Source organism: Medicago truncatula, chromosome 1 (assembly GCF_003473485.1).
Source record: "Medicago truncatula cultivar Jemalong A17 chromosome 1, MtrunA17r5.0-ANR, whole genome shotgun sequence".
Classification (NCBI taxonomy): domain Eukaryota; kingdom Viridiplantae; phylum Streptophyta; class Magnoliopsida; order Fabales; family Fabaceae; genus Medicago; species Medicago truncatula.
Window position 1 is genome coordinate 47868388 of NC_053042.1, and position 21043 is coordinate 47889430.

The following is a 21043-nucleotide window of genomic DNA, read 5'->3' on the forward strand; positions in this document are numbered from 1 at the left end:
CATTCTAACATTTTTTTGTCGGTAAAAAAGTTACAAACTTTCATAAACTCATAACAAAACACAATAATACTAACGAACTAACAATACTATTTAAAAAATATTTTTCTCAACGTCAGATCTCGAACTAAGTTCCTCAAGATTGAATAGAATCTTTCACAGCCAAGTGACTTCTAGGAAGAGTGGGAGACAGACATTTAAAAAACATTTACCAACAAGTAACAATGCCAATTTTAATTTTTTAATTAAAATTACTCTATATGTTTTTTTTAACCAAAAAATACTATTTTGAAAGAAGAAAATGATAAAAATTGCAAGGCAAAGCCAAAAGCATTGCGCACATTAAGAAAAAGGGTCGCTATCATGCGCCGTGTGAGTCACTATCCTATCCTCTTCTTAAATAATTGGAAACATATGAAAAATACACAGAAACTGTTTTATTTTATCTTTTCTTAATTATTGGTCACTCAACTCAATTTCTCGCCGAGTTTTTCCTCCGACGACTCACGGCCGCATAATCTACCATTCTTTACCGTCGATCCACGCGCCGCCGACCTGCGCTTCTGATTCTCCGGTACTGTTTACTCGCCTCTTCTTGTTCTTCTTCGATCTAAGATTTGTTCTTAATTTTTCGATAAAGTAAATGAAAATTGAAAACCGACACTTCCAAATCTCTATTTGCTTTCTTTGATTTCAGTGTTTATGATTTCTATCTCATGCATTTGCAAGTAACTTCAAAACTTTGCTGTTTTTTTTTTTTCTCATTTAATTTTGTTTTTATTTTTATTTTATATTTGGAATTATGATTGTTTTTGAGATATTTCTTGCTAGCATTTGTATGTGTGATGTGTTGTTGTTGCATTAAAGTAGAGATCTTTGGTGCGATTTTTCGTAAGGATTCGAACTTTGTCCCTTGAGGTTATAAGGTCTAATTCTTATCACTGAGCCGACACCTCTTGGATATTTTTGTTAATTTTTACAAGAGCATAAATAAATTACTTTATGGCTCCTTTTTAGCTGTTTTTTTGGGTGGTTGTTACATATTCAACATGTTTTTGGATCATTTAGAAATTTGAAGAAGTCTTAAAGTGTTTTTTGTTTGGTTGTCCTTGTCTTAGTTTCAAAGGCTTTGTTAATTTGTATAATCATTGTTAAATGTGCTTTTGTTATCTTACTTTTTTTTTTAATAATTATTTTGTTATCTTATGGATATTGAACTTGTTCAACTGAGCATATTCTGTGTTTAATTTTTTAAGAGTGCAAGTGCATAGGAAAATATTGTTAAAAAAATTAAAATATAAAAGATATGAAAATGAAGGATTTTGAAACTAAGGAAAATCAATCTGATTATTGATTTCTTTTGGTTGAAAAGGTTGTAGCATTTGTTCTTCTAAAAGGAGGAAGTGATATATAAAAATCATTTATGGCGTGCCAATGAGCAGAACTGATGTTATTTGCAGTAGAAGGTGGAGGATTCTTCTCTGCTTCGGCTTCAGGGTATAGCAAGGGCCTGAGCCTACTCCTTTTGGGTCAGAGGAATGAGGATAAACCCATGAGAGTTGCACCGTGGAACCATTACCAGTTGGTAGTCCAAGAATCTGACCCTCAACTCCAGCTGGCTCCCACAAAGAATCGCCTTTCCCGCGGGTGTGCCTCCTTTGTTTGCTTTGGTCGCACTTCCGCAGGGCCTGATACTCCATCACCTCTTAAAGTGGGACCAACCCAACAGCATGATGTTTCACCAAGGCTACCAGTTTCTAACGATGGAAAGGATCCCTCTCATATAGATGATAACAATGATGGTATAAAGGTCACTCTTAAAAGTAGCATTAGAAGGCCACACAGTAATAAATCAGTTTCTGTTGAGGCTACTAACGAGCAAGAAGCATCAGGTGGACATGTGGTTTTTACTCCTGGTGATCAAGCAGAAAGAAGGAGAGTGCAGTGGACAGATGCTTGCGGTAGCGAGCTTGTTGAAATACGAGAATTTGAGCCCAGGTATTTGAATATTTTATTTTCGATATCAGCTGTAATAAAAGGAAGAACCTTTCTCTTCGTACTATTATACAATTTTAGATTAGAGGTCTTGTTTACCCGATTTTATTTTATTGTCAGGACACATGGGCAACTGATACTTTATTTTGTTTGATTGATATTATGAATGAGATATGCTAGGATGGCCTTTTAAAAATATATGTTTTTTTAATACTATAAATCCCAAATCTTTGTATTCGCTGCGATGAATGATGTATGAAACTTCTAGCATTTAGCTTGAGGCTGAGTTGAGTTAAATTAGATTTACTTCAGAGAGATGAAGGTGAACAACAGATTTCAGATTTGAGAACATGACATATAGCTTTCCCAAGCTCTAAGGAATTTTACATTTTTGTTCATTCCAAATGATATCGGTCCAATGAATGCCGGACAATTAAACTTGTAGATCCTTAATCCAACTCCTTCTACACATAGATGTACAAATCTTCTTACGATTTCCATTTGAAAATTAAAGACAACTTGTATTCTTTGATGATTGTAGATTATTTCGAATGACTTAATTTAATCCTGCAAATTTGAATTAATATCTTTTGATCTATTTTGGAATTTTATGATGAAGTAAGGAGTGGCGCTTCGGTTGCCATATGCCTCTCCTCAAGCTTTTGGGTGTCTGTGATTGGAGGTGAATAATAATAAATTTTGGGAATTTCAGCATTTCACTCACTTTTATATGATGTTTGATTAATGGCCATTGTAATGTGGTTTCTTGGAACTGGATTTGGAACTAGGAAGAATTTGTTATTTTGATTTTATTTTCCGATTTGTTTGGTTTTTGTTTTTGACCTTAATAATTAGAGGATGCCTTGCCCTCTATCATTGTTCCTATTCTATTATGATAAAAAAAAAAAATTTGTCCTCAAGAAGTTTATAAACAAAAATAAAATCCTAATTTTCCCCCTTTTTCTTTCTAGGTATGCTATCACTTAGTTTCTGCAAAAAAAAAAGGGGTTAATACTCCCTCCGTTTCAAAATACATGTCCATTTTGGAGAAATTTTTTGTTTCAAAATGCATGTCATTTTGATAGTTTAAGGATACATTTTGTCTATTTTACCCTTGTATACCAACTAATTGGATTCTAGAAGCATGCCATTTAGATAAGAGAAGTTGAAAAAATTTAGTATTGGTATGCCATTTTCAATACTAACCGAAGCAAAAATAATGTCATTTACTAGTATCGGTATTGCCGGTATGTATTGGTATTGCCATTTGATTGACTTTAATTAAATTTGGTATTGGTATTGGAAGTGATTATTAGATGGGGTAAATAAATGTAAAATGAAGGAAATAAAAAACAAGGGTATAATAGGAACTTTTATGTCAGCTAGCTTGTCCTTGGTTACAGCAATTTCTCCAAAATGGACATGTATTTTGAAATGGAGGTAGTATATGTTTGCCCCCCTATAATATTAATGGTTTCTGGTTTACCCCCCCTGTAAAAAAATTTGTTTAGATTACAACCCTGTAATTTAAAGATTCTTTGGTTTTGGACCTTCATGAATTTTGACTGGGCAAAATTGATGATATGCCAGGGGGTAAACCGAAATTTGCTTAAATTACAGGGGCGAAAGTACCTTAAATTTTGAAATTTGATGCCACGAAGGTCCAAACCCAAAGAATCTTCAAATTACTGGGTTGCAATCTAAACAAATTTTTTTGCGTGGGGTAAACCTGAAACCGCCAATATTACAAGGGGTAAACATATATTAACCCAAAAAAAATCACTTTATTGATCTGTCCAGGGCTTGATGTTATTATCAACTATCATTAAACACAATTGGCTGACTTTCTACTTATTTGGAATTTTGTGTGTCTATGACTATGCACATAATAATGCATATTATAGTTCTACACCAAATCCATGTTGATTATTTCTTTAGTGTATAAACCTTAATTACTTTTATGATCTTCAGTGATTTTGTCAGTATTTTTTGTGTTTGTGTGGAGATTTTGACCAATTTATTACGTTCAAAAATAACTCTTTGCCACATCTTTAGGATAATCCAAGGGCTTTGATTTATCTTATTTAGTCCAATTTGATTTTAGTTCAATTTGATATGATTTGTATTTATTGCAGTACATCAGTTGTCCTGTTTATTGGAACACCATTTAGTGTAACTTTTTCATATAAACAGTCCTAGGCTGTAGTAATAAACATGAAAGCATTTTCCCCATTACTTTCTACATGGTATATCAGAGCCATATACAGATCTGTGAGCCACTTGTTATCAAGCCACTCAGGCCACACCAGAGATGTCTAGTCCTGATCCTTAGAGGATATGTTAAAATTCCCACATTGGATGAGATATAACTTGAAAAAGTGTTTATAAGTAGGAGGCATCCCTCACAATACAATCTGGTTTTGTAGAATTGAATTAAGCATTACTCTTTGGTTGATCTGTAGGCATCTTGTATACTGCCACTAGTTTCGCATGAAATGCAAATAGTCCATACCTTGTTCATAGAGATTAAAGTAGAATACATAACATGGTCAAATCTGCTGTAGTGTCATCGGCAAATTGAGTGTTCACATGCGGGTATACCTGGTTAGGTTTTTTCCATGTTGATACCACATCTAATAACCCATGTACTTTTTTTCATTCTTTTCTCTCCCCTAAGAAGCTCTTCAGCGGCTCTCACTGCAACTCCACAGATCAATCAAATGTAAAAAGCCAATGTTAAATACTGCTTCTAATCACCGAAGCTTTACAGCCTAATGCTTGTAGAGTTGTTCTCCTATTCATATAAACTGCATGTCCTGCAGTGCTGATTTGCTGCCTTCAGCACCATTGACATTGACATTGGTGATGGAATCTGTCCAAAAGACTAGATGTGGGAAGGAATGCAGCTATGGTGTGTTTACCTTGGCTTACTTGTTATTGATGGAATCTGTCCAAAAGACTGGATGTGGGAAGGAATGCAGCTATGGTGTTTACCTTGGCTTACTTGTTATGCTGGACCTGAAATGGTTTACAGGACATGACATGACATGATTTGGAGACGGGCATGTTGGGTAGAGATCTAGTGCACAATTTGAGCCGTGAGGGATGGTTGGACTTGGAGGGGATCTGTTGTTACATATTGAAGTGGTTTTGCAAAAGAATTGGTTGTTAGGGCTGACTAGCTGAGCAGGTTTGGTTAATAGATGAGTTTTTGCATGCTATGTTGACTTGGAAAAGGTTGTTGCTGTGGACATTCTATCTGCCACATCAGCAAATTATGGCAGCGTTGTTGCTTCTACTTAAGTCAGGGATCCAATTGAAACTGGAATAAAACTATAGGAACTTACCTAGAATAGAAAAAGTTTATGGACCAAGACTTAATAGAAACTAATTTAGGTCTCAAATCTTTTCCCAATATTATGCAAGCATATAGTAACCGAATATATTATTTATTAAACAAGTATAGAAAAAATGACGCCATACTGCAGTTAGCTTGTTTGTCAATAACCTGTCCTATACCCTGACAGGTTGTCAACCAATTTGTGTATATGCTGTCATACCTGTTATTATATGAGTTGATTGTGATAAAAGTTTAGAACATTTTTCCTTGTTCTTGTTTGTTTTTGTGGTTTATTACCTGTAATTGATTCTATATGATAGAATTTTTCGTTCAACTGCAGTGAAGTGGATGGATCAGATGATGAATATGATAATGGAAATGAGAGAACATGTTCCTGTGCGATAATGTAAATTGGAGTTTCATTAAGACGTTAGGGTCATTCATCGGGACGTTCATCTTTAACACAACATCACTTGGTTAGATGCAAAATGAGTGAAGATTTTTTGGTCCTTTGGAGATATATACACCAACATGTTGCGGGAGTGATTGTTTGTGTCTCTACTATTGCTTGCTGCGGCTTCAAGTTTTGCTCCTATACCTGTCATCAATTTGTTGTATAATTCTTGTGTGAATTCCTTTCTTTTATTCATCATTTTTATGCTACTTTATGTTCTTATTTATATGAAGTAACTAAATACTATGCTATGGCTTTATCGAAAGATGATACAAATGTAATATTTTGTAAAGTATCATTGTGGCTGCCTGTTGACGAATTTGTGTTAAGACTAGGATTTTTTTTTTTTAGGTATATCTGTTGCAGGTATAAATTAAGTCCATGTTCCGGCAATTGTTTTATAGGCTGTTGTGAGATTGTTTGGTTTAAGTGGATGAAGAAAAATGAGTGATCATTCATATCATAGTTTCTAAAGGATAACGAAATTTCATGAAATTTGGGGTTTGGGGAATTGGAGTATACCAGATGTGCTGTATAAGTCTTGATTGATTTGTTACTTGGTGCTCTATGTAAAAGCAAAGCTGCGAGTAAAATTCCTGAGGCTATTGATTCTTTTGTAAATGATGCAAACTGTCCAATGGTTCTTGGGGATTTGCAGAGCTATATTTTTTTCAAGGTCATCTGAAACTTGTCTATATTTCTATTAACCGACAAAATTTTCTCAGGATTGCTCATTTGTTTTTCCAATACCTTGCTACATGTCAACATCAACATTTCAAATGAAACAAGATATCATAATGAAGTACAGACCTGCATTATATCAGAAATAATATTTTTATCGTTATTATACCAGTTTGATCTATTTCAATTGAATTATTAAAGTGAAAGCCTAAATTAAATTAATTCTATTTTGGTAATAGCCTAAAATAGAATTATCTTTTGGTAAACAAATTATCCAACCGAACTCAAGTTACCTAAAAATTTGCAATTGTAACAAATCCTTGATGAAAAACCGGTAGTTAGCATGTTGCCCGCGGGTAAAGGCTGTATAGTGTAGTGAAAGTAAATAATCCTATGGAGTATGCGACCAATAAAACTTTCTTCTTGCCTTCTCCTTTTTTTCCATTCCCATACAAGAACAAGTGCAATACAGACCTGCATTGAGGCTGCTTCTGCTCTGCTCTGCTTCATAAGAAAATGACAAAAATGACCCCTTAACGTAGACTTAAAGTAATATAAAATGATTGAATTAGGATGGGGGAATAGAGTAGAGAGAACAGCAAACCCTTTTTCTCTTGTGTGAAAATCACCCGAAGCACCAACATTTTCAACATCTTCTTCCTCATAATCCACCCTACCCATCTCAAGCTCTTTTTATAATCAGTCATACATACTTTTTAAAATTTAATTTACACTACTAACATTGGACTTGTTCAACAGAGCATATTGTTAAAAAAGTAAAAATAAAAAATATATGAATCTGATCGTTGATATGTCTTGTTAGTTGAAAAGGTTGTAGCTTTGGTTCTTCTACGAGGAGAGAGCGAGTCACATAAAGAAATCATTTTAAAGCTTGCCAATGAGCAGAACTCGTGATATTTGCATTAGAAGGTGGAGGTTTCTTCTCTCCTCTGCTTGGCTTTAGGGTATAGCAAGGGCATGAGCCTACTCCTTTTGAGTCAGAGGAATGAGGATAAACCGATGATAGTTGCATGGGAATCAATACCACTTGTTGAACCAATTCCACAACGAATCGTTTTTCCCCGCCTATTTGTTCTTGTTTTTTCCCGCCAGTTTCTTACGAAACATAAACGACTAACATGGTCATAAATAAACACAAACAGTAATTGAGAGAGAATTTGGCATATTATTGAATTCAACGAGAAATTTACATGTCAAAATTCAGTTTTATCTAGTTCAATGTCATTGTGTCAACAAAGAGTTGAGATTCTCTCCATTTTGTAAAAACTTAAATGAAGTTCATTTTAAAACGGAGAGAATAATAAACATTGTCATTTATTATCGGAGATGGAGAGGATCTTAGCTCCTCAACAAAGTCATAAACTGTTTTAAGTAACATCCTAATTTTTGAATGATTATAGCATTTATATCTTTTTCGCCTAGTATTTATTCCAATATTGAAGCAATAAAAAATAGTTATTCTCTCTTAGAGGGGGCATAACTGTATTGAATTACTTCATTATTATTGAAATAAAGAGTAGGTGGTTTTGATACGCATGCCATGCATTGAGAATTTCGGTGTAGATTAAAATGGTGAGTCAGTCAGATCCAACAATGTAGTACAGAGTTCTCGCACAATTTATCCATTTTCTTTTTCTAAAAAATCTCTAAATTATTGAATTTTAAAATTATTTTTATTTTAACCCATAATAAACGAATCACGAGGTTTGATATATAATTTTTTTTTATAAAAATATCACTTTAAATAACATTATGTTATCAACAAAATTACTTTAAATATCAATGTGATGTCAATGTCATCTGACATTGGTCAACCACGTGTCACTCTTTATTTAATAAAATTATGAGAGAGAAAGAGAGATCACTTGTCATATTGTGGTTGGTCAATATATCATCAATGTGTTAAATTAAATTTGACATCAAATTCTAACAATTAATCCAACTTTAATCTGACGTCTCTCATCAATTTATTAAATGCTCACATGCTTGATCAAATGATCCAAATTTTAATTTTAAAAATAATTTATTATTTATTCTCTTGATTAATCATTTACCAAAAATTCTCTGAGGTATTATTTCTTGACTGGTGCTAGTCACACCTCAAAAAAAACAAGTTACACTCCAGAATGACTAATATACCCCTAAATTGAACATAAGTAAACTTAATTTACATTAACCTAGATTGAACGTAAGTAAACTGAATTTACACTGACCTCTTATATACATACTATATACATACGTAACATAAATTGAACGTAAGTAAACTTAATTTACATTAACCTAGATTGAACGTAAGTAAACTGAATTTACACTAACCTCTTATATACATACTATATACACACGTAAACTAAATTTACATTAACCTAAATTGAACATAAGTAAACTTAATTTACATTAACCTAGATTAAACGTAAGTAAACTGAATTTACACTAACCTAAATTGAACATACGTAAATTTGAATTTACATTAACCTACATACGTAAACTACACTAACCCCTTTTATATACATACACGTAAACTTAATTTAAACTAACCTCTCACTTAAAATCAAATTGACAAGCATATCTCATACCAAAACAAACAATAAACAAATAGAAACTCATCGAAAATGAAATTCATGAAATTCACTAACCTTTATGAATATAGTACATATCAATAACAAAGATGTTGATTCAGATCTTGGTTGCACATCTATGGTGATTTGTTGATGAAAGGGGGTAAGGGTTCAGAATGATCATAAAAGATGGGTTTTTAGAAATTTACATGAAGAGGGCAATTTTGGTATATTATTGTAAAATTTTAAATAAATTTGGGTGTAACTTGTTTTTTTTTTGGGTGTGACTAGCACCAGTCTTATTTCTTTATTCCTATTAACTTTTTTATTTTTATTCTTCTTAGAAGAACCCAAAGAAAATTGATTTATAAAAAGCACAAGGGATAATGAATGAACGATTACACCCAAAATTAAAAAGAACATATACGAAAGCAAATCACAAAAGCTAAAACACCGGATACAAGAACATCAGTAACATGAACTCAAAGAATAATATCATCCAACAAATGAAAGAGTAATCAATACAAACATGATACAAAGATGATCCAACAAAAATTAGTAAATAGAATCTCTAAAAAAAATAGTAATGAGAAATCAAATGACAATGGTGCAAAATATAACGAAAATGGCAAGTAAATTTTTTTTTGTTGTACAAATGTTAATTAACCAAGAGAAAAAATAATAAATTATTTCTAAAATTAAAATTCGGATCATTTGATCAAACATGTGATCATTTAATAAATTTATGAAAAACGTCATATTAAAGTTGGATTAATGGTTAGGTTGTCTTTTGACAACCTATGAAAAGATCCATCCCTTAATTAACACCAATTGATGAGAAATCACCCTCCCAAATAAACTTAATCTTAAAATAAGCACTTAACTTAAAAATCTGGACGTAATCTGAACGTAGGAAAAAAAACATGTATCTGAACTAATGATTTAAAACCATAATTCAACTTCAATATCAATTGTTGAAGTTAGGGCAAACTGCACAAACATAAATCATCACTGATAGCATTATGGAATTTAGGGGCGGATGATGCTTGTTGTAGCATGGGGTAGCATTGGGTACCCAATTTTTATTTTATTTTTTTAAAATTTTGTTTTAATAAATATGTATGTTTTATATTTTTTTTTAAGGATGTATATTTTATATTTTATCATTCCAATAATATATATTTAACTACCTTAAATAAATTTATTTGTCAAAACACCACCTATGTTTTCCACCAAACAATCAATTTTATTTTTTTTGTTGTAAAAAAAAAAGAAAGAAATTAATAGAAAGCACCGTTATTTCGTTGAATTCGTAGAAATTCCTTCGTGGGATATATCATTACTCTTAAAAGAATGTCATAATTGACAACTTTTTCTTTCTAGGGAACATAATTGACACATTTATTTAGTCTAATTTTGACACTTCTAATCTTTTCGGTAACTATAATGATGGTTTTGTTAGCAATGAGTTTCTTGCAAATGACACGTCTAGATATATTTGACTTTTTGAAACATTGTTGAACTCAACATTTTTAAATATTTATTGTAATTTTTTTTTCTTTTGTTGTTGTTTTAACTTATATTGATATAAATAAAATTGTTATGCGTTTCTTTTATCTTCTAAATTAATTTAATATATTAAATTTTAAAAAACATTTTTTTTTAAACTGGACTAAGTGTATGAATCTCATCCCTTTAAAAATGCATAATATATGCAATATCCGCGTTCGGGAAAAAAAATAAATTTAGAATACCATTGTGCCAAATTAGAAATATTTTGTAAAATTATCTAAAAGTCTTTATAATATCCAAAGGAGAATTAGATTCTCAAGAGTCAAACAGTAGACAAAATCCAATGGTTGACATTGTACTTACATCTCAAATTACAATGAACTGAAGCCACTTTCTTCTAGTTGAGACTTGGACATACCTTGTCCACACACCTATCCTTTGAGTTTGATAACACAATGTCCAAAACAAAAGAAAAAGTTGTAACCAAAGAACAAAGATAAATACACAAAACAAATCAAATTCATCAATCCCCCCAAAAAAACATGTCTGTAACATCTTCAATCCCATGCATCAAAATCCCAACAACTCATTCATCTTCCTCTTCTTGTTCAACTTCATCTTATTCTTTTAGATTCTCTTCTTCCAAGCTTTATGCTGTTACTATAAGGAATGTTCAGAATGATGGTCCTTTGAGAAGACCAGCGGCTCCTTCTGTGAAAGAACCGTCTAATCTTCCTCAACCTTTGAAACCTTCACCTCCTTCTCAGCCTCCACCACCACAACCTCAGAAGACAAGTTCTTTTGTTGGTGATGATAAAAGTGTTGTTTCGTTAGAGTTTCAGAGACAAAAGGCTAAGGAATTGCAGGAATATTTCAAAAAGAAGAAGCTTGAACAAGCTGCAGATCAAGGTCCCTTTTTTGGATTCATTGCCAAAAATGAGATTAGCAATGGAAGGTAAAAACAAATTCTTTATATTATTCAATTGGGGTTAATTTAAGTTGGAGTCTCTCTTAAATCTTAATTTGGATTTATGTTTATTGTGTTTTCTTTATGTTGGTAGAACTAGTTAGGTTTTTTTGGATTCATTTATTTGAGTTTATATAATAACTTGTGAGATTGTTTGATAAATCGTATGAAAATAACTTATGACATATCCTTGAGCTATTTTTAGCTTATTTCCATAAGTTTTTTAGGAATTAGGAGAACCTAGGGAAACAGTTCAACTTTATTTTATCATTTGTTATAGGAATAGCTTCTACACAAACACTTATGTGATAAGCACTTATGCTATAAGTGCTTAATTAACTTGTTTGTCCAATTGGAGAACCAGTTAGATAGTTTTGAGTCTCTGCGGAGACGTGCTGTTCATGAAGTTATTGATTGAACTGAATCTGTATCAGTTACGCTGTGGCGATAATAAGCTAGCAAATTTTAAATGCTTTTAATCCCTAATTTATTGCTTTAATCATGTCTTCTTTCAGAATATAATGATAACCTTTGGTCTGTAGTTTTGATAGTGATGGAGGAAAATCAAGATGATTATCAATAACTGAGAGTTTAGCTCCCTTCCTCCCCTTAACGACAAAAAGTTTCGTGTAGAGTTGTAGAAGTAGAATTAAAACATTGCAACCAATGTAGGACTGGACTGTGTTGGAATTCAAGTGTGATTAGTTAGTTCTACGTTGATTAGAGATGAGCTAAATGTTGGAGTACCGGCCCTTTGTTACTTCCAACGCTCCCCCAGACTCAACAACACGTTGTAATGTGAATTAAAAATTACAAATTATTTTCATTTGGGTCCATATACAAGCAAACTTGTTGATCTGTAATGTCCTTAGAGCTTTCCTTTGACAGTAGAAACCTTCAAGGCAGACTAGTTTAAGATTTTTTTCCTCTCCAACAAATAGTAATTGGTAGAAAAATCATTTCCAGAATTGTAAATCTGATTAATAAGTACTTGTGGAATTAATATTATTCTTTCTGATCTTTTTTGTAGTTTTTATTTTTTTATTTTTTAAATTTATGTATTATCTCTTGTTCAAACTGGATGCTTATAGAGTAACGGGAATGGTATTTGTTCCGATCAACCAAAAATCCCACATCACTTGAGAATCGAGGCATAGTTTAGTTTAAATAAGCACTCGCACTCATCTATCCCTCAATGCACCTTTTACCAAAGGACAGTCGTGAGTGCTGACACAAGAGGCTCAAAACCGACAATACCTCAGAAATATATGAAATATGGTAGAAAGTTTAGATTTTGCCGCATTCTTTTCTCCTTAATGATTATACATTTTAAATCTGTAATTCTTGTTTCTTCTTCAGATGGGCAATGTTTGGTTTTGCTGTTGGGTTGCTAACCGAGTTTGCAACAGGCTCAGACTTTGTTGATCAAGTGAAGATCCTTCTCTCGAATTTTGGAATAGTAGATTTGGATTGAATAATAAATAACTTTATATAAAATACATTGTCAATAGTTTCTTGAATTGCTCTTCAATGTGTAAACAAATTTGTTTCATCTTCATATGTAACGAGCAAGTTTGCTTTGTTATGTTATGAAATAACAATAATGTGATTATCCTTTTCCAATTTCCATGATGCACAATTCTTGCTTTAGATATGAAAGTTTTTTTAAATGATACCATATTGAATCTATAAATCATTTAGAGAAACATGACAAGAATTTGCAATTCATTCCGTTTGCAAAAGTGAGCTACACTGTCATATTGCAATTTACACCACTCATGAAACTTCAACCATAAGCTAACAGAAAATTGTGATGGTTAAAATAATGATACAATACTGAATTGTATGCTAAGTCAAAGTGTAATAAGTTAACATATTTCATCAACAATTCCACAAAAATCAACATTATTGATTGAAAATTTCAAGTGTAAAGAAATTTGAAAAGAAGTCCACATATTGATCTTTCAACAACTAAAAGTTAACAATATCTACTTTCAAGTACAGAATCACCAGCTTGGAATGAGTTTGATTAAATGACTCTCAGATATTATGCTATTACGCTACATACAATTGTATTTTACTTTTTAGTATGGTATAAATGCTACTACTAATAAAATTCAGTGCATAATTTTAGATATAGAAACTAAATAATGAGAAAAGAGGTGTGCACTCTTGTTAGAGTTTTCTTTGTTGTTGTTACTTTTATTTTATTTTATATATATTGCAAATTGTTATGGAGTAGAGTAGTTTTTTTTTTTTTTTTTTTTATCGGAACTTGAATCATGAATCTTCAACCATTTTACTTTTAATTTAAATTAATTGAGCTATCAAACTCATATGGTTGCTGTTACTTGTTAGCCTTTAAGAGAGTGGTGGAGTCAGAAATTTTATAGAGTCTGTGTAAAATATTTATCGTAAAATGTTACTTCATGCGAATATTTTCACATTTCCTGCGGATAATTTCACATTTCATGCGGATATATCTTTCTTGCAGATCCTACTACCTCTAGGAACCTAAATCCTTGGCAAAATCTACAAGAAATGTGTTTCCTGCAGAATTTACAAAAAAAATCCGCAAGAAAAGCTAAAATTTCTAGTAATGGCTGGGCTTTCTACAAAGAAAGTTGGAGCTGAGCCTGGGCTAGTGCCCAGACTAGCTGGGGGTGGCTCCGCCCCTATTTTAAGACCTAGAGTGTGAATCCCATCGAATACAACTTTTTTGCGTTCATACCCTTTAGCCAAACATATGCATTTAAACAAAGTGAGGATCCTCTCTATTTTCTTCATTTGGTGAGATAAAGACTCAATTTTATTTTTTAAAAAAAGTATAAAATATATAATGTAGGTGGGACCCATTTAGTGGAAGCATTTACTCTCTTTTTCTTGTGTCTATTTCTCTCCAAATTATATACTCCATTTAATTTGACAAATGGAGAGGATCCTTACTCATTTAAACATTTCAACTTTTCAAATTTATATTTTGAAAATTCATCTCAAATATTTTGTTTTGTTTTAAAGAGACACGCCTTTTTTTGAATCTCTTTGTTACTTTTGGCTGATTAAGAAACTATTCATAGTGATTTTTTTAGCAATTATAGGTATATTATGTTTTTTATTTAATTATTTTGTTTTTTTACAGATATTTAATTAATTTGTTAAAAATAATAATCTGAAAACATCAAATTAGAAATTTATATACTAATTGCACCATAAAAAAAAATCATTTACTAAGTTCATTAATTTAACCCATCACTAATTTTTTTTTTGGGTGAACAATAATAATATCTCATTTGCATTCACAATTTACAAAATAGTAAAATTGACGGTTATTATAAAAAAAAACTAAAAATGGATAGTAAATTATACTTTTCTCATAGAGTATGCAACCAAAAAAACTTTCTTCTTTATTTCTCCTTTTTTTCTATTTCCTTTCCAAAAAAACAGCAAAGGCCACTGAGGCTGCTTCAGCTCTGCTATCAACCACTATATAGTTTGGCATTTTGTGCATGCAAAAATGACGAAAATAACCCTTTAAACTAGATTCAAAGTAGTATAAAATGATTGAACCAGGATGATGGAAAATAGAGTGTAGAGAGATAGTAGCAATAGTTTTTCTTTAGGTGAAAATCGCCCCAAGCACTAACATTTTCAACCTCATCATAATCTATCCTAACCTCATCAATAAAAACCGACCAAACAAGAACAGAAACAATTAAACTATTTTTTTTCTTTTCTAAAACTCTTTAGCCTAAAGACCGACTAATATTCCTTCTTTTCTTTTATAAATGATCATACTATTTTTTTCTTTTTGAAAGAAAATGATCAAACTATATAGTTACCAACAATATCACTTTTGTATTTTATTCTACCTTCTTTCTCTTGGGTTAAACTCGTGCCATATTATGGATATTTCTTAATGAAGGTAAAATATGATAAACTCCTTGGTCGTAATGATTGTTGGTTCCTTCTCTTCAAATCAATAACCTTGCGGAAAGTCTATTAAAGCATCCAAACCCTTACATTTAAGGTCTTAAACGAGTCTTACATGCACACATCACTTTTTTATTATTTTTTAATAATAGTATTTAATAGGTACTCAACTACTTCAATGGAGATCCTCTATCAAAATGTATAAATGAGTCCCACTAAATACTACTCCCTCCGTCCCGCAATAAATGACCTATTTAAAAATTTGCAATTTTGACCTAGCTTACTTTGACCATATTTTTCTACTAATATACATAGATAAATAATATCATATAAGATATCATTAGATTCGTCTCGATGAGTATTTTCAAAATATCAAATTTTTATGATTTTTTCTAACATATTATTCAATATATTTAAGCTCAAAATTATGCATTGAAATGCGTAATTGAGTCCACTGTGTCATTTATTAAGGGACGGAGGGAGTAATAACTATTTATTAATAAAAAGCAACAAAGCAACTCAAATAACAATTATTTTATTAAAAAGTGGTGTGGAGTCCACTTAAGATTAGGGCTTTTAAGTGAGAACCTAGGTCTTAAGAGACCCCCAATTTTTTTCTCCACATTTGAGGTATCTATTAGGTATCGGTCTTAAATGATAAAGACCCTACCAATGTAGATGCTCTGTCATAAACATAAATGAATAGTGTTTGCGCATTCACACATCAAAAGATATTTTTTTAATAGTAAAAAGAAAATTGTTAATAAAATGATTTAGTATTTTGAGAAAAAAGTTTTCTTACGTGTGTTTGACCGAACACTATTCATTTATGTACGTGCCCATGTAAGAATGCCTCCAATAACCTTTTCTGCCTTAAAAGTCTATTTCATATGAATAATATTAAAGGGTTAAATATACTTTTGATTCTTATAAATATGTCAACTTTTTGTTTTAGGTTTTCTAAAAAATTTATTTAACTTTTAGTCCTTGATGTAGTATTTTTGCATCAAACAATAGTAAATATTTATATCGTCTCCTCAGGAACTATTGCGATATCACAGACCGTTCGACACCAAATATCATTCTAAGTTAAACGATAATTTGTTGTTTGTTTGAATAACTAAGTTGCAAATGATGAAGTTGAGATTAATAAGGCGTGAAACTTGTTAGGATTAGAGTTCATTGATCAAGCGTCACACGTAACCTAATGATCATACATGGATTCTAGCTTTTCTTTGATATTATCACGTATCCCTCGACAACACCATTCGTGTCCAAACAATATTGTGAAATCAATTGTATCATTCAATCGTCGATGTGTCAAACTATTGAATGATTCAAGAGTCAGTCTTATCATTTAATCGATGATTTCTCAATCTATTGAATGATAAGAAAGCTTTAAGTTTGGATACAAAAAGTGATTATCAAAACATCAATTTCATGTCTAGAATCTATGTTTTGATAGATGATTATTCTAAACCTAGATTCAAAAGTATTTCTCAATCACAATTAAATCAAACATAAGCATTAAAGTGCAAGAATAACATCAATATCAAATAATGCTAGAACCATATATTTATAGATCAAAAGATTACATGTTAAGCTAAGATCAAGTACCTCTAATCCCAACAATGGAGATTTAGCTACTCATTGTCATGGAAGCCTTGCAAGAATGAATTGAAAGAGAATGATCCATTACACACTTGTGATCTCTCAACAAAATGATGTAGAATCCACTTTCTATCACTCTCACTCTATCAAGAACAAGCCCTATCTCACTCTCTAAGAATATTACAAAATGAAAACTATAAAAAACTAAGAGTCAAAAAACTAACTCATTGAAATGATTGAGTGAGCTATTTATAGAATTCTAAATATGCATCCACTCGCCTCGCGAGCTTCTTCATTCGCCATGGCGAGTTGAAGTTCCTTCACCATTGGGTTTGTGCCACGTCATCAGTGAGAAGCTTAAACCGCCCTAACTCGCCTCACGAGTACTTGCACTCGCCATGGCGAACAGACTCGCCTTTTACTCGCCATTGCGAGTTGGTGGCGTGCAATCTTTGTTGCTTACTGGAATTGCTCGCCTTTGCTGCTCGCCATGGCGAGTTGGAGGCGAATGATCTCATTTTTCTGCCTCTTTGTACTTTTCTCCATTTTCTTCTCTTTGCTTGATGTCTTGAGTTCGAATCCTGCACAAATGGGTGAAGTAAGATAGATAAAGCGTAAAAGGGCAATAATCACTTATCTCTCGGCTTTTCCCTCAGTAACTTGCAAAACAAGTAACAAAAGTGCCTAAAATATATCATTTAAAATACAACTTTCTAACACTTATCAGTCCTCAAAAGTTTTCCTTCTTCACTTTTGGTCCTTCCTTTAAAGTAAGCTCATATGTAGAATTCATATTTTTGATTAAAATTTATAATATTATAAGAATCTCTCCCAAAAAAAAATATTAGAATTGTTTAACAAAACATGAATTAAATATGAATTATATATTTTTTACGGTTAAAAATTCTTATTTAATTTATGTTTTATTAAAAAATTCTAATTTTTTTTGGGAAAGATTTTTACAATATTCTACACATTTCTGCACAATTTCATCAAAAAATACAAAAATTAACTTTAAAATAGGGACCAAGAGTAGTGATTGAAAATTTATAGAAACTAAAAGTTGCCGGAAAATTTTAGAGGGACTAAAACAAAAAGTTGGTATATTTATAGGGACCAAAAACATATTTAACCCATTATTAAATAAGTAATGTGATATAGTCTTGTAAACACAACTCAGTTCGTAGTTGCAAGAACAATATTATGCATGGGTCACAGTTCGAACTTGAGTTATCCACCTATTTACATTTAAAATGTGTGAACCCGAGTCGTTAGGTTAATTGAGCAAAAACAGGAATGTGATAAGTTTAAAAAGACTAATGATTTATAGATCAATGAGATTAAACTCGCTTTTAATATTTAATATAAACTTTTTAAAGAATTTGACAATATAATATATCACATTACCCTTTCGAGTCATAATAATTTTAAAAATGTCATATAAGCATGTCAACAATATTAAATTATGAGATTCCTCTAAGAAGAAAAAATAGTAAAAAATAATCTAAAATTATAAGGATAAAATCTAAAAATAGTTAGGTTTGCCTAATTTGTTTATACCTATAAATATATCAAATTTTATTTTTAATTTCCCTAAAAAATCTCAACAAATTTTGATCCTTGCAATATTTTTAGTCACTATTTTTATCTACTTTTTTAAGTTAACTCATATGTACTATGTATATTCTTTAATAAATTTTTACAAAGATATTAAGAATATTATAAAAATTTCTCCCACAAAAGTTTAAATTTTGTAATAAAATATGAATTTTTAAATGCTTAAGTCAACTCATATGTACCTTTCATTTTTTCATGAACTTTTACAAAGATGTTAAGAATATTATAATAATTTCACCCACAAAAGTTTAAAATTTTGAAACAAAATATGAATTAAATATAAATTTTAAACGTTTGAAAATTAAAAAATCTTATTCAAGCCAATAAAGAAATGTATTTTCGGTCCTCGTGAGTTTAGCTCAGTTGGTAGGAACAATGCATAATATATGTAAGGTCCAGAGTTCAAACCCCAACCACCACAACAAAAAGAAATTATTTTCGTGTTGATTAGGTTTTTGATGGGATAATTTATCGGATTGACAATATTCCGAAGATTCTGATCATCAAAGTTTAAATTATCAGTTCAATCTTAGTCCAATTAGATCATATGTAGCGACCATAATGATTTATTTGATACTGTTATTCTATTGAGCCTGTTTCAGTCGATAATGAATAGTCATTTCATGTTGACTAAGTTACTCAAGGGATAATTTATCAAGTTGACTTATACTGAGTATTGTGATAGTTGAAAATCAAGTTTTGATTCATTGTTATTCGAATTAGATCATATATAACAATTGTATTAATTTTATTTGATATCGTCAATCGACTATGTTATTTCAATCAATAGAGAATAGTAATTTCATGTTAACTAAGTTTCTAAATGGTAAGTATTTTGGATAGACTTATGCTAAAGATTTTGATTGTCGAAATTCTAGTTCTTGATTCATTCTTCGTCTAATTAGGTAAGATCTAACGATCAAAATAATTTTATTTGATATTGTTATTCGATTAAGCTTCATTAGATGGGAAAAAGTCCTTTCATGTTGAATATGTTTCTCAAGAGATAGTTAGTCGGATTGACTTGTAAAGAGATTGTTTGTCGGATCCGACAAACTATCCATTCAGAATCATAATCAACATGATAGAAAACATCCCGACAACCGAAACATATTGAACCTACTAATGGTATCAAATAAATTGGTTTGACCGTTAGGTAGGATCTAATTAAGCTAATAATGAATAAAGACTCGAATTTCGACGATCAAATCTTCTCCATTTATCAATAGATAAACTATTTATTCAAATTCCTAATCAATATGAAATAACACTTATCCGTCGACTCAAATAGACTCAACCCACTAACGGTGACAAATAAAATTAATATGATGGTTAGATATGACATAATTGGACAAAGGATGAATCAAAAACTCAAATTTCGACGATTAAATTTTTTGTATCAATCAGAAAAACCATCCCTTCAAAAAAATAGTTAAGATGAAATTACACTTATTAGTCGATCAAAATAGACCCAACCAACTAATGATATAAATAAAATAAATCCGATCAATAGATTATAAATAATTCGATTAGAAATGAATCAACAACTTGAATTTAGACAATCAGAATCTTCAATATATGTTTACATGACCAATTATCCTTTTAGAGATCTAATCAACATGAAATCACACATCTAATTCGACTAAAATAGACATAACCAATTAAGTATTAACAATGTCAGTGCCAGATCTATATTTTTCATTCTTTTTTACAATTACACACATGTTATTATATTGACAAATGGATTAAATATTTTTTAGAAAGTATATTAAAGGGTGAATTTCCCAAATTACCAATGATTTCCAAATTAAATTATTAAGCGTCAAGTTCCCGTGAGCTTAGTTCAATTGGTAGAGACAATACATGATTTATGCAGGGGCAGGGGCTCGAACCCTGACACCCCACTTCTCCACATTTAAAAATGTGTGAGCTGCGGCCACTGGATTGACTACTCGACAAATGTGTAAGTTGCGGCCACTTCTGATTCTATTTAGTTTACACCACCAAGTAGATGAGTGCAACTTGAACCACTTTTTCCATTAAATCTACACCATTAAAAAATGTTATGTACCATTTCTTCCTCCCATTTCTACAAGAGGAAACCAATTGATCCCTTCAATTTCTTGAGCTTCAAAACAACCACCAGTTCCACAACCACACTCCCTTAAGCACAGACGGTTCATTCAAATACATTTCAATTGATTTACCCTTTTTTTAAATACATTTCAAATATTCAATACAGGATACACACCCATCTTTCTTTAAAAAGGTTTATTTATTTATTTTGTTTGATAATTTCTCAATAAAAATAATGAATAAAATAATAATAAAACATAATAATATCATTGAAAGATTTAAAAGAA

General features: G+C 31.2%; 2 protein-coding genes across 3 annotated transcripts; both read left to right on the forward strand.

The window, feature by feature from the left end:
* Nucleotides 1-386: 386 nt before the first annotated feature.
* Nucleotides 387-6187, forward strand: LOC11420351 (uncharacterized). 2 transcript variants are annotated; one of them, XM_013614154.3, is made up of 4 exons: nucleotides 387-571; nucleotides 1370-1995; nucleotides 2612-2674; nucleotides 5673-6187. In XM_013614154.3, the coding sequence occupies exons 2-4, from the start codon at nucleotides 1445-1447 to the stop codon at nucleotides 5740-5742; spliced, it is 684 nt and encodes a 227-aa protein (XP_013469608.1). In that variant the 5' UTR covers nucleotides 387-571; nucleotides 1370-1444; the 3' UTR covers nucleotides 5743-6187. The 2 variants fall into 2 exon arrangements, with proteins under 2 accessions (XP_013469608.1, XP_003592058.1); XM_003592010.3 differs by lacking the exon at nucleotides 2612-2674.
* A 4761-nt stretch (nucleotides 6188-10948) lies between these two features.
* Nucleotides 10949-13149, forward strand: LOC11416333 (light-harvesting complex-like protein OHP2, chloroplastic). The gene is made up of 2 exons (XM_003592012.4): nucleotides 10949-11510; nucleotides 12882-13149. The coding sequence occupies exons 1-2, from the start codon at nucleotides 11098-11100 to the stop codon at nucleotides 12994-12996; spliced, it is 528 nt and encodes a 175-aa protein (XP_003592060.1). The 5' UTR covers nucleotides 10949-11097; the 3' UTR covers nucleotides 12997-13149.
* The last annotated feature ends 7894 nt before the right edge of the window (nucleotides 13150-21043 follow it).

What these genes read in the sequence shown, in the direction of transcription:
- LOC11420351 (XM_013614154.3), top strand. Translation starts at nt 1,445, where the DNA reads ATGTTATTTGCAGTAGAAGGTGGAGGATTCTTCTCTGCTTCGGCTTCA. An exon ending in ATACGAGAATTTGAGCCCAG is followed by an intron (nt 1,996 to 2,611) that starts GTATTTGAATAT and finishes TTTATGATGAAG; the next exon opens with TAAGGAGTGGCGCTTCGGTT. An exon ending in TTGGGTGTCTGTGATTGGAG is followed by an intron (nt 2,675 to 5,672) that starts GTGAATAATAAT and finishes GTTCAACTGCAG; the next exon opens with TGAAGTGGATGGATCAGATG.
- LOC11416333 (XM_003592012.4), top strand. Translation starts at nt 11,098, where the DNA reads ATGTCTGTAACATCTTCAATCCCATGCATCAAAATCCCAACAACTCAT. An exon ending in AATGAGATTAGCAATGGAAG is followed by an intron (nt 11,511 to 12,881) that starts GTAAAAACAAAT and finishes TTTCTTCTTCAG; the next exon opens with ATGGGCAATGTTTGGTTTTG.